The following is a 20719-nucleotide window of genomic DNA, read 5'->3' on the forward strand; positions in this document are numbered from 1 at the left end:
TTCGATGTGGCAGTTACTGATGTTTGTCCCCCATTAGACACCATAGTAACAAAGCCAGTATCACTTCCTCAAAATAGTCAGAATGAATCGAAGTTAACTCAAGAAATCTGTAAATCATTCAGACATTTTTGCCAAGGAGATTTTCAGTGGTGTAAAGTACTTAAGTTAAAATACTTTAAAATACTACTTACAGTAAATAGTTTTTTGGGGGTAAATGTACTTTACTTTACTATTCATATTTTTTTTACATCTTTTACTTGTCCGCAACATTCCAAAAGAAAATAATGTACTTTTTACTCCATAAATTTCCCCTGACAACCAAAAGTACTCATTACATTTCGAATGCTTAGCAGGACAGGAAAATGGTCAAATTCACACACTTTTAAAGAGACCATCCCTACTGCCTCTGATCTGGTGGACTCACTAAACACAAATGCTTCATTTGTAAATTATGTCTGAGTGTTGGAGTGTGCCCCTGGCTATCTGTAAAATAATTCTGTCATCTGGTTTGCTTAATATAAGGAATGTGAAATTATTTAGACTTTTACCTTTGATAATTAAGTATATTTCAAACCAAATTCTTTTCGACTCTTTTAACCCTCAAGTAAGTCCTGACGAACTCGCTGAATTTATGAACAAATTTATCCTATTTACACTTTGTAGTCAATTTTGACACAAAAATAAATGTTTCTGACTCATATTGATGACACATAGGCCACTTAGTATCAGTTGTTTATTTCCTTCATTCGCGCTTTAATGAACAGGTATGACTCATTTGAAGATATGAGGAAGATGTTTTTTGTTCATATTCAGAATAGGGGAATTGGTGCATGATATTGTCCCATTAAAACTGGAGTCAGAATTAATCTATACTGTAATTAAAAACCATTGCACAAAGACATTGTTAAAGTTGGTTCCAGTCAGAAAGGAAAGGCTTAGGTGTTAAATGTCATGCTAAGTGAGGAGCAAGTGCTCAGAATGCAATTTAGGTGCTGATTCAGTGTAGGGGGTCAAGCTCTCTGCTGTCTGTATTTAGCCGTTTTCATACTCCATTAAATCAGACATGAGGCCTTTTACAGCTGTTTATCATACACTACAAACTTAATATTGATGAGACCAATTATGATTTACCCCAATAAGTGTGATTTTTGACATGATGCCAACATTATACTAAAATTACCATAAAGTTGTCTCAGCCTAAAATTATTAGCTCAACATTATACCATTTACTTGAAGTGTGAAAATATATCAGAGTTGCGTGGCTACCCAAACACCTAACTCCGGGCAAACGCTCAGCCACGCCCACGGACGTCAGTTTCTTTTCCACAATAAATCGGGATCCGAGTACCTCCCCGACTATTTCTAGAATGCAAACGCATTCTAACCATTCTGATTGATCCCAGAAACCGATGGGTTGGGCTAGATCATCATTGTCATCATTGTCTTTGATACTCTGATTGGTTAAAGATGATCCAATCGCTGATTTACTTTGTATTGTACAACACCCCCCTCATTTTGACTTCACCAGAAACGACTTCACCACAAACGACTTCAATGATGGCAGTCTCAGACTGAAGCATGCAGCGAAGATGGAGCAGTGAAATGATTCACTTCTGAGTCCTCAGGCAAATATCAGAGAGCCTTTATGTTTACTATGGTTGAGAAGAAAGCTATAATAACCTAGTGGATGTTCAGAATGTTATTCAAAGCAATAGGTCCAAAAGAGGCATGGATTTCATATAGGTTTAATTAGGCCTATACTTTCATTGCAGGATATTGATTTGAAATGTATTTCACCGTTTTATTGTTTTGATAGGTGGACATTGGATAGCCTGAACTGAATTTGTTCCATCCCATGGAGGAAATAGACTTTGATTGGACAACCTAGATTTCAAAGACGCGCAATACCGTCGTTGTCATTGGTTTACATTTAGTTTGGATATTTTCCGATTGGGGTTGATTCAAGGAAGACTTTGTAACAAAGTTTCCGCTTGATATTGATTTTTTTCATAGTCCAGGGCGCCGCAGTGTCGTGAAGCAGGTTTTTATTCATGCAGCAAGTTTTAATTGTCGGAGAAAACTTGATCGTTGAAGGTAGAACAGAGCGAAAAGGAAAAGGAATCTTTTGAGAAAAATCGTAGCTCTTGGAACGATATTTTACTCGATGTCCCAGCGCAACAGCAGTCTCTTAATGGAGCGCATGGATATTATCTCCAGCATGCTACTTCGAAAGTAGGTCACCGTTTTACCATGTCTCTATTGGGCGCTCGTTTTTTTTCTAAATTAAACGTCGACTCTGGTCATAATTTATAAAAAGGTGTAATCTGAATTAAGAGTGGACTCAAACCGACCTTCCATCTGGACCGAAGGTAAAATTGCATAGCGCATATACGTCATATTTAATGTAAATCCTAATTGAGTGCAAAATACGTAGTGATAACATGATTATAACCGCTTTATTAAGCTTAGTCAGTGACCATAGTTATTCCTCGTCTGCATCCACCTGAACCCCTACCTCTGATATTATACCACAGCCTGTCATCCTGTTAGAATATCCCATGTCGATGGCGGAACTCAATAATTCAGAACAGATTCTGCCAATGCATTATCAATCTCAGAATTTGGGTTTCTGGGCAGACCATAACGACTGCCTTTAAAAAATGAAATATTCGATTAGTAATAATGAACACGCATATGAGTTATTTAGTTAATCATAATGTGTGTTGCCGATCTCGTGGTTTTTATAGCCTCGTGCTCATCATGGTGATAAATGAATCTGATAAACCCGGACGGTGATAATACGGAACGTGATGATATGGATTCCATTGATTTAACGCCCTATGGGAATTGCACTGTAGCGCAAGGTCGCTTCCCTCACCATATCCATGGTATTTTGCCTCTCTCTCTCTCTCTCAGTATTATTTGAGTTGAGGGCAGGTTTTGTGGGTTACACGATGATACCTTTAGATTATTAGGCTATTCCATATCCAGCAGTAGGCTATTTGTCACCATCCACTTGCAATGTGTTGGTCACTCATTGTGGCCAAACTGCAAATATTTCCCCAACACCAACTTTTGGTGTGATTGAAAGTAAAATAATTTTTAAAAGAAAGATACAATTTTATTTAGATGCTATAGGCCTAGCATAGAAATATATTTTTCTTAATCCAAGTTATTCAGAGTTTGACCCTTTCTCAATATAACGTGTCTGTAGAAAACAATGTGCTTCAGTTACACGTGATCCATTGCATAGCCTTCTGTCGTATCCCAATGAAGCAACTTGATTTGATATCCATAGACAGAAACGCAATGTGTGTCTCCTTCTGTTCTCTCGTTATCTGTAAATGAAATTAGTCTTTCTCATGTATTACATTTCATGGTCCACAGGAAATAATGGCCGACCAAATTGTGGGATGTTTGGAAGTGCAAGGCTAAAAATGCTTTGCAGAATCAAGTCGATTTACCGTTATTGTGCTTGTCATTTAAAACGTATGTCTGCTATAGAATAGGAAAATACGTAAGAGAGAACAACCAATCCTGTATAGAGTTGGCTTGTTTTTAGAAGAACAATTACATTTTGATTTGCTTATGCTCTTAATACTTGTGGGGATTATTCTCTTAAACACATCTTAGTATTGATTTGTAAATTAAATGATCATAAACTTTAAAAAAAGCAATATTACCAAAACCACAGGCATCTGTTTTGAAGTTATTTTTTTCTTCTTCTTGTCTTATCTTATTCTAATCTTGACTCTGTAGTGGGTTTGCAAAGGTTGCTATTTGTTTCTGAAAGATTGGAGGAAACCAGTGAAAGGATATTGTGAAGATTAAAAGGACCAGACCTGTGTTCAGTTCAGTTTCTGTCAAATACTGCGCTTGATTGAGCTTGTTTGGCACAATGAACTCAATAGAATAGTTCCAAAAGTGCAAGCCCCACTTATCTGGCACTCCAAAGCTCGTACTTGAGAGAACCCAGATCTGTAAGCCACTTGTGTTTGGTAGCAATCATGCATATGAGGCGGCAGGTAGCCTAGTGGTTAGAGTATTGGTCCAGTAACCAAAAGGTTGCTGGATCGAATCCCCGAGCTGACAAGGTAAAAATAAGTCGTTCTGCCCCTGAACAAGGCAGTTAACCCACTGTTCCCTGGTAGGCTGTCATTGTAAATAAGAATTTGTTCTTAACCGACTTGCCTAGTTAAATAAAGATTAAATAAATTTACTAAAAATGAGGCATAGAGACGGGGGTCTCCTGTACTTCTGTTCTCACTGATTTGTGGGAATAACAGAACTACATCAATAGGAAGGCAGACTGGGTTCCTGTAAGGTAGGGATGTTTATGTCTTGGATGTGTGAATAAAACCTCCTCCGTTCATGTCATAAGAATTTCCCACTGCCTCATGATATCAAACCAATGAATTGGGGGGGTGACTAGTTAGTTTAGAGTTATGGGGGTTTTCCCTCATTGATTTCAGTGGGTAGTAGTCACACCAACATTTGAATGGTTGCAGATTGATGATAGGCCCATTTTATGATATGTTCATAGTATGATAGAAGAAGAAGTGCCGTAGGAGAAAGCAAGTCATCATAAGGCTTCAGAAGACTATGGGTCATTTCAGGTTTTAGGTTTTATTTCAGTGCAGCCAGTATTGTGAAAAAAGACTTCAATCCGGGAGTCTTAGAGATGAATGGCCACTGTGGAAAGTGGCGATTTTCCGATTTGTGAATGACAATCCACTCTTAGACATTATGACTAGAGTGTGATTGTATTTCCTGAGAGCTAAATGTTTATTGCAATGTATTCTGTGAGGATGTAAATAAAGTAGTATCTGAAGCTTGTTTGATGAATCACTTGGATCTGCACAATAGGATAAGGGCAAGATTTTGCTTTCCTGGAAATATGTGTGGTGTGTGTGTGTGGTAATTCCTCCATCGATATGATCGTATGTCAGTCAGCAGCGGTATCTTTCTGACCTTGTCGCTTTTTGAAACCCATATCCCCTCTGTGCTAACCATTTCTACTACAGGTTTAATCTTTAAGCCAATTTTACCAGTTGCAAAATATGTGGTCAACCACATCAGTGTTTCAGCAGATAAAATATAGCTGTTTTTTATGGCTGTAATAAAAGCTGTATTGAGCCAAACTTTGTTATTGGGTATTCATCCACTGTCATGTCGGTTTTTGCAAAAAAAATACTTCCCATGTATTGATTTCTTGGTCTCCTCCCCCAGGGTCTGTATGAAGGGATGTGATGACCCATGCAGATACCGCCCCAGTGACTCCTGGGAGCAGGTAGGTCTGCCACATGCGGAGGCCATGGTGGGGGGAGCCCGGCCAAAACTAAAAAGAGGGAGGCCCAAGGAGGTAAAGAGAGGCAGTGTGAAGGAGAGCAATGAACTGTGGGAAGAAGAGGAGGGCAGGAAGCTGGATCTATGCGAGGGGGACAGCCTCGACTGTCGAGTCCTTCTCACTCGTCTGGAGGCAAGCGGTGATGAGGACAAGGAGAGCTGCTTGGAAGCTCCAATAGAGACCAAAGAAGAAGGGAGCCATAGCCTGGTGCATGGAAGGACCAAGCCCTGCAAGTCTAGACAAAAGATCTGCAAAGCCTACCGGCTAGCGCCGGAACCAAACAATCAATCAAAAGTGTTATGCACATTACCTGTCGTGGAACCTCGCAAACGGAGGCTGGCCTCTCTCAACGCGGAGGCTGTGAATAGTCTGCTCTTATACAGAGAACATCCGCAAGGGTCCAGACTCGCAAATAAGCTACATTCCAATGGGAATCTGGCAAAGGATGCAATCATTTTGGGCCATAACACCCCAAGTGGTGCTAAGGTGGCAAAATCAGACATTTGTGGAACTGGAAGTTCCAAAAAATACCAAAAGGCTATGAAGATGGAGGATGTGGGTCTGCTGAGTCTGTACGGTCCCACCCCTCGGCGTCAGGCCAGCCTCAATGCTGCTGCTTTGCTCAAGATCACCAGCACCTCCTTCAAAGCCAAACACCGGGGGGCCAAGACCAACTGCAACCAGCTGAGTGGAGTAGTGAGGATCAAGCTAAAGAAACGACATCGTCATGAAGTCCATCACAGGCAATCCCAGGCCCAGCCGCAGCTGGTTCAGAGATGCTGTAATCTCTGTAAAAGGGAATACTTCCACCCAGAACCCCAGTGGGAGGGGACCACAGGGGGTAATGGCTCCATCAGATCTGACTTCCAGTGTGGATCCTTGCTTGGCTACCCAATGAAGTCTGTGGAGGAGCCAGTCGAGACCCAGGCGACTCCTTCTTTCTGCTGCTGCTCCCAGGAAAGGTCGGGGGAGTACTGCCACCGACTGGCCCTGTTCCTTGGCCAAAAGAGCTTCGGTGACGACGAACTTGAGGAGCATTCGCTCTCCAAGGGCTACCTCCTCTCTCCCCATTCCCTTGCCCACCCACATGCCCTGACCATAGGCCCCCACCCTTACCCATGTTTCTCAGGCTATTATGTCCACTTTGCCCACCACGAGACCTCCTCTACCCTCATGACCTCCATGAGCTCCAGCCCCATGACCTACCCACCCTCTTCTGTGGCTTCCATCACGTTGTGCCCTGGTGGGGTCCAGAGTCCCAAGCTGCTGTCCCCGACCGGCTCCCACCCCTCAGGAATCGCCCACCCGGTCTACTGCTATGGAGAACCCTGCAGAATCAGTCACTACCCCTACAGAGCAGTAACAACCCTCGCCAGCAGGGGGTGCTGCTATAATGCAGGTTGCTCCAGCTGCAGCCATAACATCAAGATGGGTAAGAGAAGGCAGAAATGCCTATATATATGTAGTAATAATGATGTGAATGGTTCATGATGATTGCAGAGTGTTAACCTCATATTTGAGATGGCTCAGTGACCTTTTTTAGTCAATCAGTCAAATCAGCAACAATCTGCTGAGAAAATTCTCATGTTTTTACTTTTTTAGAATACGAGAATAAGAATAAGAGAATCAGAAATGTCACAGGTGAGGCAAGAATCTAAAGTTTTCAAGAACGTTGTTCAGTTGTGTTCTAGGGTTAGGTGTTCTAGGATGAGGTGTTCTAGGGTTAGGATTAGGTGTTCTAGGATTAGGTGTTTTAGGATTAGGTGTTATATGTTCTAGGGTTAGGATTAGGTGTTCTAGAGTTATGATTAGGTGTTCTAGGATTAGGTGTTCTAGAGTTAGGATTATGTGTTCTAGGGATTCATTCAGTGGGATCTAAAAGCCTGGTAGGGTTTAAATCCACAGTCCTGAGCTTAACTTTGTTTCTTTATCCCTGCCCGCCACTCTCCCTGCCCGCCACTCTCCCTGCCCGCCACTCTCCCTGCCCGCCACTCTCCCTGCCCGCCACTCTCCCTGCCCGCTACTCTCCCTGCCCGCCACTCTCCCTGCCCGCCACTCTCCCTGCCCGCCACTCTCCCTGCCCGCCACTCTCCCTGCCCGCCACTCTCCCTGCCCGCCACTCTAGCCATTAGTTGCATGAGTAGGTCCAATGAGTAATAACCACAAATTGTGTAAGTAGAATGTACTGTATTTACTATTGAAGCTGTGGACTATTCGTCTGGAGATGCCAAGCTGTGCTCTCTGATCAACCGAACCCCATTTACTTCCAGTGGTCATATATACACTACCGTTCAAAAGTTTGGGGTCACTTAGAAATGTCCTTGTTTTTGAAAGAGAAGCACATTTTTTTTGTCCATTTAAAATAACATCAAATTGATCAGAAATACAGTGTAGACATTGTTAATGTTGTAAATGACTATTGTAGCTGGAAATGGCAGATTTTTTATGATGGAATATCTACATAGGCGTACAGAGGCCCATTATCAGCAACCATCACTCCTGTGTTCCAGTGGCACATCGTGTTAGCTAATCCAAGTTGATCATTAGAAAACCCTTTTGCAATTATATTAGCAGAGCTGGAAACTGTTGTTCTGATTAAAGAAGCAATAAAACTGGCCTTCTTTAGATTACGTGAGTATCTGGAGCATCAGCATTTGCGGGTTCAATTACAGGCTCAAAATGGCCAATTAACTTTCTTCTGAAACTCGTCAGTCTATTCTTGTTCTGAGAAATGAAGGCTGTTCCATGCGAGAAATTGCCAAGAAACTGAAGATCTCGTACAACGCTGTGTACTACTCCCTTCACAGAACAGCGCAAACTGTCTCTAACCAGAATAGATAGAGGATTGGGAGGCCCCAGTGCATAACTGAGCAAGAGGACAAGTACATTAGTGTCTAGTTTGAGAAACAGACGCCTCACAAGTCCTCAACTGGCAGCTTCATTAAACAGTACTCGCAAAACACCAGTCTCAACGTCAACAGTGAAGAGGCAACTCTGGGATGCTGGCCTTCTAGGCAGAGTTCCTCTGTCCAGTGTCTGTGTTCTTTTACCCATCTTAAACTTTTTATTTTTATTGGCCAGTCTGAGATATGGCTTTTTCTTTGCAACTCTGCCTAGAAGGCCAGCATCCCGGAGTTGCCTCTTCACTGTTGGCGTTGAGACTGGTCTTTTGCGGGTACATGTGGAATCATTTCAGCCTGTCTTGTGTGTTCAGTATCGAGCTCTGCTATAAAGATTAACAAACCATATATATATATATATATATATATACACACACACACACACACACACACACACACACACACACACACACACACACACACACACACACACACACACACACACACACACAGAAGACAGACTGAAATGATTCCACATGTCATTTCAGCCAGGAGTCCCATAGCCCCTTTACAGTACTTGAGTCACTGCCTCCGGAGCAGTGGATGACGACAGAACAGGGCCACTCCTACTGAGGGAATTTGTTCTCAGCTGGTCTGTGGTCAGATCGTATTTGTCGGGGACCACAGCAGCACTCCTGACTTCATTTAAGTATGCTGATTACAGATCAAGATGGCGTGTCGTTGGCTAGCCCGCTCAGAGGCACTTTTAGCTGAGGTAAATTGGTATTTGACAATCTCTTGTTGCCTCTGTTGAGCTGCCTGCTTTGATGTGACACAGAAATTGACCCTTTTCCCCAGAGAAGTGACGGAGACTTCTTTTTTTTTTTTTTTTCTACTACCACAAGCTATCCGATTGCGAGAGTCTATTATAATGTGACGTTTGTTGTATCATCCTAGCTGGCCTTAATGTTCAGGTGAACCTGCACTACTCTAGTGTGGTGGGTTGATTCCTTTGGGGTTTTCAAAGACTCCACACACACTCCTACATTACATTACAGCGTCTCCACTACCATTGTGTACAGGGCCAATCATGCATCAGCTGATGGAACACTAGTGGTAAATGAGTGCTGACTGAGATGATGGCAGGCAAGTAACATAAATGCTATAATAAAAAATAAAATCTATATATAAGTAAAATATTTGCATAATAGGTGGCTAAACGCTATTCACTAAAAAACGTCTCTCCAATGCATCACTATTACAGTATCATAATTATTACATTATTCCAGAAGGTTCCGTTGTGTCAAGTCGGATAACAGAAAGATTTGAACATATAGACAGCAACATTAACACATAATGTATACAAATGCTGACAAGGTATATACAAGATAAAATGTAAGTCACAGCCATCAATTTTCATTTCAAAGCCGTACAAAACTTTTATCAGCTCTGTTGGTTCGCTCCCTGAAGGCTGTGCTGCATATTGGCTGATTATTTTATTACCCCTTTTTACTTGTGCTCTCTTTGTAAATGTCTCCGAGAGCCTTTTGCTTGTACAGATGTATGTTCCCTCCCTCTGATCACACTCAATATCCTTTACCAGCTCTCTGATTCCACACTGCCTGTCAGGGGTCCATCAGGCCACAACAAATGGCCATCTCTGCTACTCTGATGTGCATTTGTGGCCAGCCCTGTGGCCAGCCCTGTAGCCAGCCCTGTAGCCAGCCCTGTGGCCAGCCCTGTGGCCAGCCCTGTGACTCACAGCTACAATTAAGACAGAGGATACAGATAGTGTTCTTGTCTCTACTGCACGCAGCGTCACTGTTTCTATATCAGTGGCGCTGAAACGGAGTGGCCCCTGGCAGGAAAGGAGAGGATGAATGTGAAGCAGAGTGGCCCCTGGCAGGAAAGGAGAGGATGAATGTGAAGCAGAGTGGCCCCTGGCAGGAAAGGAGAGGATGAATGTGAAGCAGAGTGGCCCCTGGCAGGAAAGGAGAGGATGAATGTGAAGCTGAGTGGTCCCTGGCAGGAAAGGAGAGGATGAATGTGAAGCAGAGTGGCCCCTGGCAGGAAAGGAGAGGATGAATGTGAAGTAAGATGTGCTGGTGAGTGTGAGTTTAAGAGACTGATTACTCCAGTGTTTGACTGTTCCACTTTTCCCCACAGAAGACTACTCATCGCCTTTGGAGGACCACAGCCCCCCCTCTGTCCCAGTTTCCCCCACACAAGGCTGCCTTGCCACCGCCAGCGCTTCCCCAGCTGGCCAATCAGTGCCCCGCCTCCAGAACCCTCTATCGGTCCCCAGCCAATCGAGGATTCCGCTGCAAGTGACCCGGGAGTGTCCTCAGAGTGCAAAGCCACCCAGCAGCTCTCGGTCTGGGGTCCGTGGTGACTCCCATATTCAAGACAAGCATCAGCTGGGGCCTGCCGTCAGCGGAGCTGCCAAGCAGCAGAGGATCACCCATCGCCGGGCAACCAATGGCTGGCTGCCCGTGGGCGTGCCCTTCGAGAAGGAGGTTTTCACTGTGGTATGTGTCGCTGTGTGTTAAGAGATACTGGTTGTACCTTGTCAGGTAGCTAACTGAGGCTACAGAATATTAGAATTTCCTCTAAAGGAAAACTTAGTCTGTATGCATGTATGGTATTATTACCATCCACTCTTACTTCTGTGCTAAAAACAATGCTAATAACCGGGTGATTAGCATGTGCTAATAACAATTCTAATAAGCGTGTGATTAGCGTGTGATAACAACACTGTTAATAACCAGGTGGTTAGCGTGTGCTAACAACAATGCTAATAGTATGTGCCAACAAAGATGACATATTGACTATGTTTCCAGGGGGAAGAGACGACAGTGTTGCGCAAATGTTTTGAAGGAGTACAGCGAGACGAGGAGGTCATTCGGGTTCGAGACACAGTCCTGCTGCGCTCCGGTACCAGGAAGAAGTCTCTGCCCTACGTAGCCAAAATCTCAGCCCTGTGGAAGGACCCCGAATCAGGTGAAGTTCTGCCTCTTTCACACATAGCTGAACTGATACAGATGGATGAAAAATAAAACTATAGCCGTGTTTAAAAAAACAGTTCAAGTAGTGTTGGTTTTGTTTTAAATACTTGGTCGGCACTCAAGTGAGCTTGCCTGGCAACTGATGGAGTAGTATGAAAAAGTACAAAACCTGCCCATCTGGCATTCCAGTCAGCAATCAAACGCTCTGTTTGCCACAAATTTTTGTAGAATGTGACAAAGTTTAAATGATTATGGATAGGCTCCCTACACATCACATCAAATGTTCAATTCGATACAACTTTAGTAATCCTCTTCTCACTCTGAAAATGGCACTGTCTGTGTGTCCTCAGGAGAGATGATGATGAGCCTGTTTTGGTTCTACCGCCCAGAACACACACAGGGGGGACGCAATCCCAACACACACTGTGAGGTGAGTTCTCCAGAAAGCCCAGTTCACACCGTGAGGTGAGTTCTGTGGAAAGCCCAGTTCACACGGTGAGGTGAGTTCTGTGGAAAGCCCAGTTCACACGGTGAGGTGAGTTCACCAGAAAGCCCAGTTCACACTGTGAGGTGAGTTCTCCAGAAAGCCCAGTTCACACTGTGGCTGCCATCTACAATGTTTGTGCAGACTCAGCCTGGGAAAAGAGATGGCAAACACATTGTTTCCGTTTAATTATGTGTTTCCTGGAGAAATAGGCTGTACAGGCTTCCCGTTGTCAATATCCCCCAGGAACAAACACACTTTGTTCACCCAGGCTATGAATAATAAACAGCAGCCTTATTCACAATGCTCTGCGAGAGAAAGTTGGGGCGTGTTCAGAAGGGAGAAAACGTTTTGAAACCGGGAGGCACTAGCTGAACTCGTCCAATTAAAAAAACTGATTTTTATTACGGTTGTAAAATGTTTTACTACAGTGTGCTCTGCTGAATACCCTGGGCTTTGAGAAGACCAAAGCTACTGCTCTGCTTTACGGAAGTCTCTGAAAGGATAACCAGCTAGGATTAAATCAAAACTTAGACTGCACCATTTTTTAAATTCCCATGACTGGGTGATTTCCAGATGGGGAAGTGGGTTGAAAAGGACTATACAGACTTTTCTGATGTGCAAACTGATATTTTAGAGTTGGTTAAGGGTTTGGTTAACGGTCAATTTTAGATTTTGGCTAGTCAGTTTGCACATCAGAAAAGTCTGTGTAGACCTTCCCAAGTGGGTCTTGATGATGTTGATGTCAGACATACGTAGTTAGTGGATCGTTCAGAAATTACATATTTTTATATATGTAAATACAGTATGTTAAATCGCTGAACTATCCCTTTACGCTGCTACTTCTCTCTGTTTATTATCTATGCATAGTCACTTTAACTCTACCTACATGTACATATTACCTCAATTACCTCGACTAACCTGTGCCCCCGCACATTGACTCTGTACCGGTACCCCCTGTATATAGCCTCGCTACTGTTATTTTACTGCTGCTCTTTAATTATTTGTATCTTTTACTTTTATCTATTTTTTACTTAACACTTATTTTTTCTTAAAACTGCATTGTTGGTTTTTAAGGGCTTGTAAGTAAGAATTTCACTGTAAGGTCTCCCTACACCTGTTGTATTCAGCATTTCACTGTAATGTCTACTACACCTGTTGTATTCAGCATTTCACTGTAAGGTCTACTACACCTGTTGTATTCAGCATTTCACTGTAAGGTCTACTACACCTGTTGTATTCAGCATTTCACTGTAAGGTCTACTACACCTGTTGTATTCAGCATTTCACTGTAAGGTCTACTACACCTGTTGTATTCAGCATTTCACAGTAAGGTCTACTACACCTGTTGTATTCAGCATTTCACTGTAAGGTCTACTACACCTGTTGTATTCAGCATTTCACTGTGAGGTCTACTACACCTGTTGTATTCAGCATTTCACTGTAAGGTCTACTACACCTGTTGTATTCAGCATTTCACTGTGAGGTCTACTACACCTGTTGTATTCAGCATTTCACTGTGAGGTCTACTACACCTGTTGTATTCAGCATTTTACTGTAAGGTCTACTACACCTGTTGTATTCAGCATTTCACTGTAAGGTCTACACCTGTTGTATTCAGCATTTCACTGTAAGGTCTACCTACACCTGTTGTATTCAGCATTTCACTGTAAGGTCTCCCTACACCTGTTGTATTCAGCATTTCACTGTAAGGTCTACCTACACCTGTTGTATTCAGCATTTCACTGTAAGGTCTCCCTACACCTGTTGTATTCAGCATTTCACTGTAAGGTCTCCCTACACCTGTTGTATTCAGCATTTCACTGTGAGGTCTACTACACCTGTTGTATTCAGCATTTCACTGTAAGGTCTACTACACCTGTTGTATTCAGCATTTCACTGTAAGGTCTACCTACACCTGTTGTATTCAGCATTTCACTGTAAGGTCTACCTACACCTGTTGTATTCAGCATTTCACTGTAAGGTCTACCTACACCTGTTGTATTCAGCATTTCACTGTAAGGTCTACCTACACCTGTTGTATTCAGCATTTCACTGTAAGGTCTACTACACCTGTTGTATTCAGCATTTCACTGTAAGGTCTACTACACCTGTTGTATTCAGCATTTCACTGTAAGGTCTACCTACACCTGTTGTATTCAGCATTTCACTGTAAGGTCTCCCTACACCTGTTGTATTCAGCATTTCACTGTAAGGTCTCCCTACACCTGTTGTATTCAGCATTTCACTGTAAGGTCTACCTACACCTGTTGTATTCAGCATTTCACTGTAAGGTCTCCCTACACCTGTTGTATTCAGCATTTCACTGTAAGGTCTCCCTACACCTGTTGTATTCAGCATTTCACTGTAAGGTCTACTACACCTGTTGTATTCAGCATTTCACTGTAAGGTCTCCCTACACCTGTTGTATTCAGCATTTCACTGTAAGGTCTACTACACCTGTTGTATTCAGCATTTCACTGTAAGGTCTACTACACCTGTTGTATTCAGCATTTCACTGTAAGGTCTACTACACCTGTTGTATTCAGCATTTCACTGTGAGGTCTACTACACCTGTTGTATTCAGCATTTCACTGTAAGGTCTCCCTACACCTGTTGTATTCAGCATTTCACTGTAAGGTCTCCCTACACCTGTTGTATTCAGCATTTCACTGTAAGGTCTACTACACCTGTTGTATTCAGCATTTCACTGTAAGGTCTACTACACCTGTTGTATTCAGCATTTCACTGTAAGGTCTACTACACCTGTTGTATTCAGCATTTCACTGAGGTCTACTACACCTGTTGTATTCAGCATTTCACTGTAAGGTCTCCCTACACCTGTTGTATTCAGCATTTCACTGTAAGGTCTACTACACTTGTTGTATTCAGCATTTCACTGTAAGGTCTACTACACTTGTTGTATTCAGCATTTCACTGTAAGGTCTACTACACCTGTTGTATTCAGCATTTCACTGTAAGGTCTACTACACCTGTTGTATTCAGCATTTCACTGTGAGGTCTACTACACCTGTTGTATTCAGCATTTCACTGTAAGGTCTACTACACCTGTTGTATTCAGCATTTCACTGTAAGGTCTACTACACCTGTTGTATTCAGCATTTCACTATAAGGTCTACTACACCTGTTGTATTCAGCATTTCACTGTAAGGTCTACTACACCTGTTGTATTCAGCATTTCACTGTGAGGTCTACTACACCTGTTGTATTCAGCATTTCACTGTAAGGTCTACTACACCTGTTGTATTCAGCATTTCACTGTAAGGTCTACTACACCTGTTGTATTCAGCATTTCACTGTGAGGTCTACTACACCTGTTGTATTCAGCATTTCACTGTGAGGTCTACTACACCTGTTGTATTCAGCATTTCACTGTAAGGTCTACTACACCTGTTGTATTCAGCATTTCACTGTGAGGTCTACTACACCTGTTGTATTCAGCATTTCACTGTGAGGTCTACTACACCTGTTGTATTCAGCATTTCACTGTGAGGTCTACTACACCGGTTGTATTCAGCATTTCACTGTAAGGTCTACAACACCTGTTGTATTCAGCATTTCACTGTAAGGTCTACAACACCTGTTGTATTCAGCATTTCACTGTAAGGTCTACAACACCTGTTGTATTCAGCATTTCACTGTGAGGTCTACTACACCTGTTGTATTCAGCATTTCACTGTAAGGTCTACCTACACCTGTTGTATTCAGCATTTCACTGTGAGGTCTACTACACCGGTTGTATTCAGCATTTCACTGTGAGGTCTACTACACCGGTTGTATTCAGCATTTCACTGTAAGGTCTACTACACCGGTTGTATTCAGCATTTCACTGTAAGGTCTACTACACCGGTTGTATTCAGCATTTCACTGTAAGGTCTACCTACACCTGTTGTATTCAGCATTTCACTGTAAGGTCTACACCGGTTGTATTCAGCATTTCACTGTAAGGTCTACTACACCTGTTGTATTCAGCATTTCACTGTAAGGTCTACTACACCTGTTGTATTCAGCATTTCACTGTAAGGTCTACTACACCTGTTGTATTCAGCATTTCACTGTAAGGTCTACTACATCTGTTGTATTCAGCATTTCACTGTAAGGTCTCCCTACACCTGTTGTATTCAGCATTTCACTGTAAGGTCTCCCTACACCTGTTGTATTCAGCATTTCACTGTAAGGTCTACTACACCTGTTGTATTCAGCATTTCACTGTAAGGTCTACTACACCTGTTGTATTCAGCATTTCACTGTAAGGTCTACTACACCTGTTGTATTCAGCATTTCACTGTAAGGTCTACTACACCTGTTGTATTCAGCATTTCACTGTAAGGTCTACTACACCTGTTGTATTCAGCATTTCACTGTAAGGTCTACTACACCTGTTGTATTCAGCATTTCACTGTAAGGTCTACTACACCTGTTGTATTCAGCATTTCACTGTAAGGTCTACTACACCTGTTGTATTTGGCGCATGTGACAAATAACATTTGATTTGTTTTGGTTCATGAGATTCATACAGTTTTCTCCCCTCTTGTCACCCAACTTCATTTCCAGAATGAAATCTTTGCATCTCGGCATCAGGATGAAAACAGTGTGGCCTGCATTGAAGACAAGTGCTACGTGTTGACGTTAGCACAGTACTGTAGGTAAGGTCTGTTCATCTCTGATGGGAGATGGGGTGTGACAATGAATAGCATGTGGGAGACACAAGACGAGTGGATTGTATTACATTTTATTTGTTGCATTGTATTTGTTCACTTATTTGCGGAGTCTTTTTGACATGCCCTTGGCTTGGTGTTTCAGATATTGTGCCTTGGTGACTCGTCAGGGGGAGGATCTCCCTGAACGTGCCACCAGAGTGGTGCCGCCTTCTGTCGAATACGCCGTCCCTGCCCACTGCTGTGTGCCAACGGACATCGACCCCGACCTGGTGTTCATGTGTCGCCACGTCTACGACTTCCGCTATGGACGCATCCTGAAGAATCTGCAGTAGCACTTGTGAGGATGGTGGTGGAACGGAGGAATCTTAAACAGTGAAAGAGAAGGCTGAAAAGACAGGATTTTTGAGACCGACCAAGCCACTCTGTTTTGAAAGGAGTGGAAGATGTTGACAGTTTTAGGCTGAGTCTAAGTCTGGAAGTGCTTTTGCCCAATGTCTCTATTTCTCACTCTGAGGGATTTGCAAAGGGTCACACTTGGTCAAAGAGGAAATGTGTTTTATCATCCCGAGCACAAATCCCCTTTAATAAAACTGATTTGCCAAATTATAATTTTATTTTTGCATCGTCCCATGACTTTGCCTGTATCTATGTGGGTTATTAGTTACGTTGTGTTGGCAGATGGTATCAGTTAAGACTTGTTTTGTATTTAATGGGATGACTCATAAATTAGATGGTGGCTTAACATATTTATCTGTAGTGATTTAGTCTTGAGTTTAAGGTTTAATTGGCTTAAGTGCAGAGAAATATTTATTTCTATATGGAGAAATTTTTTATTTATTTTTTAAAGTAATTTAAGAGTGCATTATTTAGTATTTTCAAAGCAAGGAAGGCGAGATAATTATCATTCCTAAGTAGAAATGATCCAGGCGTTCGCCAAACACTAACTCTCTGTCTGCACTGTCTTAGAGGTAAAGTACCAGTGAATCCCAAACCAGCCTCTCGCCTATACCTCACCCCTACCAACTATACCTCAGCCCTACCAATTCATGGCTCTACGTAGTCACGTGTTGCTGACAAAACTCCCAGAGTGGCGACAGGATTAAATAAACCCATTAACTTCGGGACACAGTCTTGACTTGAATTATGCAATTCATGTATGACATTTAAATAATATGAGCATGAAATTCAAAATTAATTGTCATTTTACAAGATATAAATCAGACACAACAAATGCTCCATTCTTTTTAATGAAATTGTACAAAGTATATTGCGTGACATGTTGGAATAGCTCTTTGCTTTGGAACCGGCACCTTTGCTGGCTCGGTCGAAGTGGCTATCAAAGGGGCTGATCATTTTCACACCCTCAGCTTTGGGACACATGTTCATATGAAGGAGGTGCGCGTGAAAGCGCAAATGGAGGGGTGAGGGGAAGGGACTGGTTTGGGATTCAGCATGAGAATGACCAGTGATTCAACCGGGCCACCCCCACGATAGTTGTTTGTCCCTAATACCCTGCCTTGAATTGACCAATGAACGGGGGTTTGAACACAACACCCACACTGCCATTACCCATAATAACTTGCCTTATATCCCGCCGGTTGACATCTAGGATGCAAGCTCTAATACGTTCAGTTCACACCTCACCAAAAAACCTGCCTTCCATCTAAACCAAGGTTGCCAGTGAGTGGAGCTACAGTTCAGTACAAGCCCCTTCCCATGTTACTGTGCACTAATCCATGTTCCATTATGAGATCATCGACTGTCCTTAAACTGAAAATGCTACTGATTCGTTAACATGGAAGTCACACTGTGGATTCATCTACATTAGTGTTTGCTTAGAACAGAGGGAATCAAAGTTTGGTATCACAGTTCCTGGAAAAGTTTCCTGTCTGATCAACACACATACACACACACACACACACACACACACACCTGCTTCTAAGATGTATCTCGATGTATAGGGCACAAGCCATAGGAGTACCCTCTTACACGCTCAAGTCCTTTTTATGTCCAATCAAGATATGATCGATTTTTCTTACATTGACTGTTGTGCCTGCCTGTCTCGGTGGACTCGGTGTCCAATAACTTTCCATGAAAAGTAGGCCAAGATTATTGATCTTTTTTATGTCATTTTTAAATGCCTTTTTTCATTAAATTCTGTTAATTGCTAAGAAATGTATGTACCAAAAAGGGTATAGAATGGGTGTAAAATGTCCCATTCAACTCATTCCCCGGTGTAGAAAACTCTCAATTCCAAGTTTCTTTGTTCTTTTGTGCTTATGTTCCGAGTTTTAGAGGCTCTGGGAATTCTGGGAAAGGATATTCATAGCACAGTGTTTGTATTATTTAACATGTAATATACAAATATTTGAATGGAATAAATAATTAGTTTTAACCCAAGAGTCTCATTTGATGATGTTGCAAAGTCAATAGGGCAAATCTTTACATAAGTTCTTCTTCCTCTTTTTCTCCCCCCACTTTAAAAAAAAAATATATATATAAGTTTGTGTAATTTCCTTCTGGTCCTGTAAGGTGGGTGAGCTGTTGCTAGGAACAGGCTGAGAAGTGTACTAAGAACAACCCACCACAAGGTGTCATACTAGTTCATCTCTCATTGTTTAATTTAACATCATTCTGTCTTCTGACAAATACAATATTGATGTCTCCATGGGCCGTATGCATCAAGCAGCTCGGAGTAGGATCAGTTGTCTTTTTTAGAACACAATTCATTTTGATTACATGGACAGTGAGACCTGATCCTAGATCAGCACTCCTACCCGGAGACACTTGATACCCACAGACCCAGAAGTTCTTTCATATTGATCCTCCAATCCAATAAATATTTGAACAATATGATAAAAGATATTTAATTGTTGACCTTTCACAGTTTCCTCACATGACTCCGCTTTTTACCGAAACAGTGGCGGGGAGGCAATCGGTAATCGTTTCAACTGTGGGATTGCCCCTTTAGTAAGGCATGATAATGTACAGGAAATACAGACGTGACGTAGAGACGCTATGAGGAGTGTGAAGAGCAGACAAAGACATCTGTTTTTGGCCCACTACTCCCAAGTCTGCGCCAAACCCATTCTTAACTAGAAAACATGGATCCACCTCTCCTTGTGAATTAATGGAGGCCATTCATGTCTTCTTGTTGAGTGGATCAGGAGATGGGGGTGTCAAGGAGATAGAGATGTCTTTCATCCAATACAATAATTAGGGGTGTCATGCATATTCATGAGGCTCTCTTACCACTCAATCAGCTTCTGGGTTTTGAATACCATGGTACATTTGCATGTCTAACAGCATGCATGTTTGATGTTTGATAAAAGCTTATGAAGGGTAAACTTCTTAGTTTTATCCCCCTTGTAACTGTAATTGACCCAAACTGTACAACATCTGTGCACTGAAACATACGGCGGACAGAAGTCCATTTGCACTAGGGACCTTGTAAAAGTGTATCTCTACAGCAGCTTGCGGAGGTATAAGTGGAAATACACACACACACACACACACACACACACAAACACGTGGACACACACACGTGGATAAACATACACGTTGACACACACACACACACATACACGCGTGGACACACACACATGCGTGGACACACACACACGTTGACACACGTGAGAGAACACACATGCATACAACTACACCCAAGGCAATAGATGAATAAGGGAAGGAACTGTAAGAAGCTTACCCTTCATAAGCTTTTATCAAACAAACACGCACAAATACATGCACACACACACGCAAAACAGTAGATAAATACACCTGAATACACTTAGAAAATGGAGTGCACCTGCAAAGTCACTCATCCCATTTTCAGCTGTCCATAAGATTTTCAATTTAGAGTTCTTCGCTTTTCTCAACAAAAAACATTAGTGCATCAATTTAATTTGTTTGTGACTTCAAGCTCCTGTTGTTTACGGATGTTCTTCCGTCTAATTCAAGGTCTCGGTGTAATATTGTTTTTCTGTATTTTGAGACATGTAATTTTCTACCACCTCACTTGTTATGTCAATTTGGTCTATAAACAAAGGCTGGTGGAATCCATCTCCCATTTCCTCTTAACCTCAAAGGTACCAGAGCAGATTGCTTAGTTCTTGTTGCTGGCGGAGTCAAAAGGGCAGCACATTATGTTCTTAGCAATCATTTATGATTGGGTAACCGCAGAGGAAGCAATTATTACGCTTTTATTAATGTTTGTTTTTGTCTTGAAAGTCAATGGCATTCCTTCTATAGAGATGTGGCGGGAGCGAATGTGGATATGCTAGGACATAACCAGAACCAGACCAATTCTAAGTCTTTTGACCAATCAGTATTGCCAATATTTGGGAAAAAGATCAGAATTG

The 20719-nt window shown here is 42.2% G+C and overlaps 1 protein-coding gene across 3 annotated transcripts in view; it reads left to right on the forward strand.

The window, feature by feature from the left end:
• The window catches only part of bahd1 (bromo adjacent homology domain containing 1), a 31220-nt gene extending 12462 nt beyond the window's left edge, over positions 1-18758 (forward strand). Inside the window, exons 1-7 of one of the 3 annotated variants that reach the window (XM_039009256.1) lie at positions 2035-2369; positions 5230-6779; positions 10354-10715; positions 11028-11187; positions 11543-11622; positions 16252-16343; positions 16501-18758. In XM_039009256.1, the coding sequence (XP_038865184.1) occupies positions 5237-6779; positions 10354-10715; positions 11028-11187; positions 11543-11622; positions 16252-16343; positions 16501-16690 (2427 nt within the window). In that variant the 5' untranslated portion in view covers positions 2035-2369; positions 5230-5236 and the 3' untranslated portion in view covers positions 16691-18758. Of the gene's footprint in view, positions 1-2034; positions 2370-5229; positions 6780-10353; positions 10716-11027; positions 11188-11542; positions 11623-16251; positions 16344-16500 lie in introns of those variants that run through there. The other 2 variants (XM_039009255.1, XM_039009257.1) reach the window with 2 other exon arrangements.
• Positions 18759-20719: the final 1961 nt, after the last annotated feature.

This window comes from Salvelinus namaycush, chromosome 15, assembly GCF_016432855.1.
Source record: "Salvelinus namaycush isolate Seneca chromosome 15, SaNama_1.0, whole genome shotgun sequence".
NCBI classification, from domain to species: Eukaryota; Metazoa; Chordata; class Actinopteri; order Salmoniformes; family Salmonidae; genus Salvelinus; species Salvelinus namaycush.